The 8,180-nt window shown below is 34.6% G+C and overlaps 1 protein-coding gene across 1 annotated transcript in view; it reads right to left on the reverse strand.

The window, feature by feature from the left end:
- Positions 1-5,607, reverse strand: part of Top3beta (topoisomerase 3-beta) — a 360,065-nt gene extending 354,458 nt beyond the window's left edge. Inside the window, exons 1-2 of the mRNA XM_068391816.1 lie at positions 5,581-5,607; positions 4,841-5,008 (exon numbers count right to left, since the gene is read on the reverse strand). Coding sequence (XP_068247917.1) covers positions 4,841-5,008; positions 5,581-5,607 — 195 coding nt within the window. The remainder of the gene's footprint in view (positions 1-4,840; positions 5,009-5,580) is intronic.
- Positions 5,608-8,180: the final 2,573 nt, after the last annotated feature.

Consider the following 8,180-nt stretch of genomic DNA (forward strand, 5'->3'; position numbering starts at 1 on the left):
GATACACCACCCATACTCCTTAGACACTTCATCTCAAACACATTCAATTTCTGTCTCTCTGTCACTTTCATTCCCCACAACTTCGATCCATATATCACAGTTGGTACAATCACTTTCTCATACAGAACTCTCTTTACATTCATGCCCAACCCTCTATTTTTTACTACTACCTTAACTGCCCCCCAACACTTTACATTCTTCATTCACTCTCTGACGTACATCTGCTTCCACTCCACCATTTTCTGCAACAACAGACCCCAATTACTTAAACTGATCCACCTCCTCAAGTAACTCTCCATTCAACATGACATTCAACCTCACACCACCTTCCCCTCTCATACATCTCATAACCTTACTCTTACCCACATAAACCCTCAACTTCCTTCTCTCACACACCCTTCTAAATTCTGTCACTAATCGGCCAAGCTTCTCTTCCGCGTCTGCAACCAGAACAGTATCATCTGCAAACAACAACTGATTTACCTCTCATTCATGATCATTCTCGTCTACCAGTTTCAATCCTCGTCCACGTACTCGAGCATTCACCTCTCTCACCACTCCATCATCATACAAGTTAAACAACCACGGCAACATCACACATCCCTGTCTCAGCCCCACTCTCACATGAAACCAATCGCTCACTTCATTTCCTATCCTAACATATGCTTTACTACCTTTGTAGAAACTTTTAACTGCTTGCAGCAACTTTCCACCAACTCCATATAACCTCATCACATTCCACATTGCTTCCCTATCAACTCTATCATACGCTTTCTCCAGGTCCATAAACCCAACATACACATCCTTACCTTTTGCTAAATATTTCTCCCATATCTGCCTAACTGTAAAAATCTGATTCATACAGCTCCTACTTCTTCTAAAAACCACCCTGTACTTCTAAGATAGCATTATCTGTTTTACCCTTAATCCTATTAATCAGTACTCTACCATTTACTTTTCCAACTACACTCAACAAACTAATACTCCTTGAATTACAACATTCATGCACATCTCCCTTACCGTTATATAGTGGTGCAATACATGCACAAACCCAATCTACCGGCATCATTGACAACACAAACACATAACAAACAATCTCACCAACCATTCAAGTACAGTCACACCCCTTCCTTCAACATCTCAGCTCTCACACCATCCATACCATATGCTTTTCCTACTCTCGTTTCATCTAGTGCTCTCCTCACTTCCTATCTTGCAATCTCTCTCATTCTCATCTCCCATCAGCGGCACCTCAACATCTGCAACAGCAATTATATCTGCCTCCCTATTATCCTCAGCATTCATTAAACTTTCATAATATTTCGCCCACCTTCTCCTTTTAACAACCTTCCATTTCCATCTTTCACTGTCTCTTCAATTCGTGAACTAGCCTTCCTTATTCTCTTCATATGAATAACCCAATCCCTGACCCCACCTCAGGTCAGCTGCCCTCTTAGCCTCATTTACCTTATGCTTTACTTAACCATTTTTCACTTTATATCTTTCATACTTCTCTAGACTATTACTCTGCAGCCATTCTTCAAAAGCCCTCTTTTTCTCTTCCACTTTTACCTTCACTCCTTCATTCCACCATTCACTGCCCTTCCTCATGCTGCCTCCAACAAACTTCTTGCTACACACATCACTTACAACAATCCCAACAAAATTTTCTTTCACTAACTTCCACTCCTCCTCAAAATTACCGGTTTCTCTTACTCTTACTTTTCATATGCCATTTTCAACCTTTCTTGAGATTTACTTTTTACCCCCAGTTTTATTAGCTTTTTAACCCTCACTAGCTCCCTTTTACATCCACCTACTCTATTCCCCATCTCTTTTGCTACAACTAATTTTCCTTATACAAATAAATGATCAGACATACCGTTAGCTATACCCCTAAACACATGCATGTCTTTCAATCTTCCAAACATTCTTTTAGTTATCAACACATAATCCATTAACGCCCTTTCTACCACTCTTCCATTTGCCACTCTATACATGTATACTTTTTTTTATCTTTCTTTTTTAAAAAGCTAGAACTTGTCACCATATATATATATATATATATATATATATATATATATATATATATATATATATATATATATATATATATATATATATATATATATATACAGTAAATATATATATATATATATATATATAGATATGTATATATTTACATTATATATATATATATATATATATATATCTATATTTATATATATATATATATATATATATATATATATATATATATATATATATATATATATATATATATATATATATATATATATATATATATATATATATATATAAATAGATATGTATATATATACATTATATATATATATATATATATATATATATATATATATATATATATATATATATACATACTGTATATATATATATATATATATATATATATATATATACAGTATATATATATATATATATATATATATATATATATATATATATATATATATATATATATATTATATTATACATATATATATCTAAATAAATATATTTTATATCATATATATATATATGTATATATATATATATATATATATATATATATATATATATATATATATATATATATATATATATATATATATATATATAAATATCTATATATATATATATATATATATATATATATATATATATATATATATATATATATATATATATATATATATATAAATCTTTTGTTTCTTTGCAAGCTCTCTTTTGAATACTCACTGACAGAGCCATAATAAATACTTACTTAAGCTTTATAATCAAGCCCAACAGAGCTAAAAACTGTAAAATATTGTGCATCGCCATTATGAATAAAACTCCGGTTAAGGTTATGCGATTCAGCAGTACAAGTAAATAAAATATGAAAGAAGTATTTCAAATAAAACTATTGATATTATTATGCTAATTGATGTGTTGATTGATCCGAGATTTTCTGTCATTCTGACATCTAAGGTTATTGATGCCTATATCATTTATAGTATTTAAACAATTAAAGAATATTCAATTAAAACCATAAAATCAAAGATGTCATCTTAAGGGGACCGTCCACTATGGTGTTTGACATAACTTTAGAAAATCGAAAATCATTTTATTGTTTCTATGTATGCAGATATAGCGGTCTTCAAATGATGACGTCATCCTTACTGCGTTATCTGTATGACTTAGTTTGACAGAATTGTCTTTGTGTGTTTATTTTTGCAAATATATATAGCGATTTTTTTCACTTATGTTTCGAAATCTCGTACGTCTGGCAGAGATGGAAGGCATTGGTAGAGGGTTGGTGAACGCAATCTACGAACTACGAGAAGAACAGCCAGAGTTTCCAAAGATGTATAGAAGTTATAATGCATGCATTTGTTTACTTGCAATTCGTATGTAAATTGTGTTTTCATAATGTCCTCGTGAACTTTATAGCAAGGCCAATGTTAACTAAGGTCATAAAAAGAACAAAAAGTAAGCAGAGAACAACAAAAAAGAACCAAAATGAGAGGGAAACATGAAAATGAGTACAAAGCTGGAACATTCTAACTAAAACTCTGGCAACAATGAGAGGTCGCTGGCAACTCATGATACCCTAACGTCAAGTGTATTAGTAAACTTAGGGTTTGAATATTTCGTTTAGGGAGCCTTCATGTAGGAATAAACAATAAAAGTACAATGTAAGGTTATCATAATAATGATATCTTGATTTCTTTAAGTAAAAAGCAAATATTTATAGCAAATCTTTGGATGCTCATAACTCAAAAACACTTATTCACACTTAGGTACACTTTTCTCACTTATTTATTGTTCAATTTTAGAAAGATATCAATGAAAAGAAGAATAAATATTGCACACTTTTGTGCAAGAGAATTTTGAATTTCCTTTTTCTCTTTTTTTTCATGATTATTTTGTGTCTAGACGAGGAAAACTAAGAAAAAAATCATTAAAAAAAAGGCAAATCGAAAATGTCACATATATAATTATTCAATTTATAAAGTTTTGATGGTATGATTTTCAATGCAATTGGTGTCATATTAGGTGAGAAAAAAGTTTTTGATCCTATGACTTGAAATTTTTATATGATGAAGGTATTGCATATGTCAAAAACATACTGTAAATAGAAATTGTGTATTTTGAATAATAAAAACAAAATGCATGGCATAGCAGAGCGTCCCCTTTAAATTTAAATATCTTTCCGAAGACCTGCTTCTGAAATAAAGCTAAAAATACCCCCAGCATGGTAGGACACATCATGTCCAAGAATCTTGGCAAGGATTAACCTGGCATCCTCACCTCAAGCCTCAAACAGACATCTATTTCTCCCACTACTATATGTGGGGCATTCAATTAACAAATGCCTCACTGTCAATGGTACCAAACAGTTGTCGCAATATGGTTGATGTTGGCCAGCCAGCAAAAACTCATGTCTCAGATGACACCTCCAACCCCGCCAACTAGCGGGTGGGTGGGTAACCCCCGCTAAAAGTCTAATGGCTCGTCTTTCAGCTTTGCCAAAAGTAAAACCCCTGTAAATAATGTTGGTTTGTATTCAGTGACGGAACAAAACACATTTTCAATGCCTGGAATACAAAATTTTCTATTCATTTTCAAATTTTTAAATTTTATCTACTGATTTTCAACTGGAAGAGAGGGTGGTCAAAAGTGACATTGGTTACAAGGCAGCAACTATTTGTGTGGATCTTTAAAACAGAGAATTCAACCCTTACAATTCAAACAGACTTGCTGCAATCTTATTTCTATATAAGGATGTGCATTGAACTCTCTCATCAAAATCATTAGCAATGAAAATTATACATACCTGGAAAAATTTTGTCTGGTATCTTGTGAAAGCACATCCAATACGAAGATCAAGCTCTTGTCGGGCATCCACAGACCTTGATTCATTTTCATTGGGCTCAACTAAAGCATTCATGGCAGCTTTTATGTCTTTCTCTGTGATAGCAGAGAATTTAGCTCTGAATATAGTCTGAAAAATATATAATTTCATTAAGACATTTGTATCTTTCATACACATATTACAGTGCCTATAACAACCCAATTTTTGATTAATTAATCATAGACCGTATATGCGGTTAATTACAAATATAGTTGAAGGTGTTTTGAGAAATAAATACATTCCAATGTAACAAAATAAAATGTTTTTATGCAAAATCCCATTTTGTGATCAACAAGATATCTTCTAAAATTCACTGGCTATGATTGTTTGCTATTTCTGCATACAAAACGGATTTTGAGCGAAGCAAAAAATCTATTTTGGGGTGAGATAGCCTTGTCCTCCTGATGGAATGTTCCTATAAGTAGCTTCCAAGGGTTATTTGAACTACAATGATATTCCCAGAGAATTTACCTTTAGGTCTCCAGAATTCTACCTCCTGGTGCGAATATCCTTAAAATTCTATGAAGGATATTGCATAATCAGGGGACGTATACTTGATACGACACCTAGCGATCTTTACCCCGCATAGCGTTTTCGCCTCGAGGGGAAGAGTGGCAAAAATAGAAGAGGAGCTGTTATCAAGGTTACCCTTTCTCCCATACTACTATTGAGTATCTAGCTGGTGCCATATTCAAGATGGTGGTTATTAGTTGTAGCATTGAGCATGGTGCTACAGATATAGTAGTTTCGGGAGGGATCCTGCCAAGGCCTTTTTTATAGAAAAGGAGGGCGGGCCCATCAGGACAACATGTCTATCTCACCCAAAAATAGATTTTTCGCTTCGCTCAAAATCCGTTTTTTGGGCTCAACCATGTCGTCCTGATGGAAGTTTACCAGAGAATTAATAGAAAGTACTGTATCAGTGGATTTTCATAGGTGCCTTAACCTTGAGACAATTTTTCTATGGTCGTCTGGACCATTGAGACAAATGACGTTACCGTTATCCATTATTACCACTAATCATAGACTATGTTAGTGCTTCCTGCCCCATGCTGGGAAGATTCGTACTAGATAGTAGAAAAGGGGCCTCAAGGTCACCATATATTGTATGATCAACCATAAGTATCCATCAGATATACAAACAGTCTCACAGTTTGTATATATTGTCAGAACAATATAAGTGTCAACTATAACCATTGTTTGTAAGCATACAATGATATGAGGTTTACTTGAATAAATAAATAAGAGAACTTTGGCATAATAATGTGCAAATTGCAGGGCGAAATAGGATGCAATTACATTCTAATAAAGATTTATTTCAATAAATGACTACAGTGAGCCCTCGTTTATTGCGGTAGATAGGTTTCAGACCCGACGCGATAGGTGAAAATCCGCAAAGTAGGGACACCATATTTACGTATTTATTCAACATGTATATTCAGACTTTTAAAACCTTCCCTTGTACGTAGTACTGTTAACAAACTACCCTTTAATGTACAGAACACTTAATGCATGTACTACAGTACCCTAAACTAAAACAGGCACAAATATTAAAGGCGATTTTATATCATCCGTTTCCTAAACACGCCAAAAAGCACGATAAAAAATGGCAACCAATGTTTTGTTCACGTTTATCTCTGATCATAATGAAGAAACAAACGCATTTACACATCTGTGTATAGGTTAGTTTTTGCATTGATTATATTGATTATTCAGTACAGTATGTTGATTTTGTTATTACCAATGTTTTACTTAATTTTTCTTAGGACTTCCAAATGAAATGTTTTTCTTTATGACGCTGCCTGAAACGACGGCGTCATAAAGTACGCTCAGTAAACAACCACGCTCAGTAAACAAACGAAGGCATTTAACGCACATGATGAAAGTGATAAATAATGATATTACAGTAAAAGCTTTTATAAAATATGTTATTACAAATATTATTTACCGTATCTATATAAAATCATACAATACATACGTAGCAAAGCAGGAAAACAATTTAAGAGAGAGAGAGAGAGAGAGAGAGAGAGAGAGAGAGAGAGAGAGAGAGAGAGAGAGAGAAAGAGAGAGAGAGAGAGAGAGAGAGTTGTTTTACGTACGTACAGTAAATGTAAATTTTAAACAAAAAAATATGATAGGTTATAACATGTATATTCAGACTTTTAAAACCTTCCCTTTAACTTAATGCATACTAAACTAAAACACTCACAAATATTAAAATGTTAGAATATTAAAGTAAAAAATAAAGATTGTTACTGTACTCACCACGAAAGAAGTTGAAGAAAAACTTGAATGATGATGGCGATTAATTTGCTGCACAGTAGAAATGATGATGATGATGAAGCTGATGATGTCTTCTACTGTGCAGCCAATGATAGTATTTTACGTCTCTTCAGACGGAGGTGTCTTTTCCTGAGGTGTCTTTTCCTGGGACACCTCTTCAACCTCTTCCTGGGACACTTCTTCAATTTCTTCCGAAGGCGTAGTAGCAGGAGGAACTGGCTCTTTTTAGCGAGGCTGGAAGAACATTGTGATCGGAAGTTACTGCCACTGTTTCTTTTTTCGCTCGAAGAGCATCCTGTAGGGAGTCATGTCGTCATCGATCTTGTTGCAGAATTGCATAGACTGAACCATATCCTCATCCCACTCTTGCGACATTTCTTTCAACTCCTTCGCATGGTTGCAGAACTTGGCAAGCCGTTCTAATGTTAAGCCTGTTTCTTCGACATTTTCTTGGGTCTCTTCCTGCGTTTCACTGTCTTCTTCACTGGCCGATTTCGTCAGGTCTTCTAGGTCTGCGTCAGTTAGCGGCTGGGAATGGCAGTCCAACAACTCGTCGACGTCTTCAGTCGCCAAACCTGTCACCTCCAATTATAGCAGCCAACTGCACAGATTTGCGTATTGCAGCGTGTTGAATTTCAGACGGTGTAAATCCCTCGTTGTCGTAAACTATCTGGGGCCACAACTTCTTCCAGCTCGCATTAACGGTTGCAGGTTTCATTTCTTGCAGTGCCTTCTGAATGTTCTGCAGGCCCGTGGGTATTGTGTACTTCCGCCAGTACGCCTTCAAATTGAAATTTTCATCTTCATCTTCTTGGTCAGCATCCACACATGCAACGAGGTCCGCCAAGGTATTCTTCGTGTAGAGGGCCTTGAACGCCCTGATAACCCCCTGGTCCATCGGTTGAATTAATGACATGGTGTTGGGTGGCAGGAACTCAACCTGAATGCCCTCATGCGACAGGTCAGTTGCGTGTCCACC

This window comes from Palaemon carinicauda, chromosome 18, assembly GCF_036898095.1.
Source record: "Palaemon carinicauda isolate YSFRI2023 chromosome 18, ASM3689809v2, whole genome shotgun sequence".
Lineage (NCBI taxonomy): Eukaryota > Metazoa > Arthropoda > Malacostraca > Decapoda > Palaemonidae > Palaemon > Palaemon carinicauda.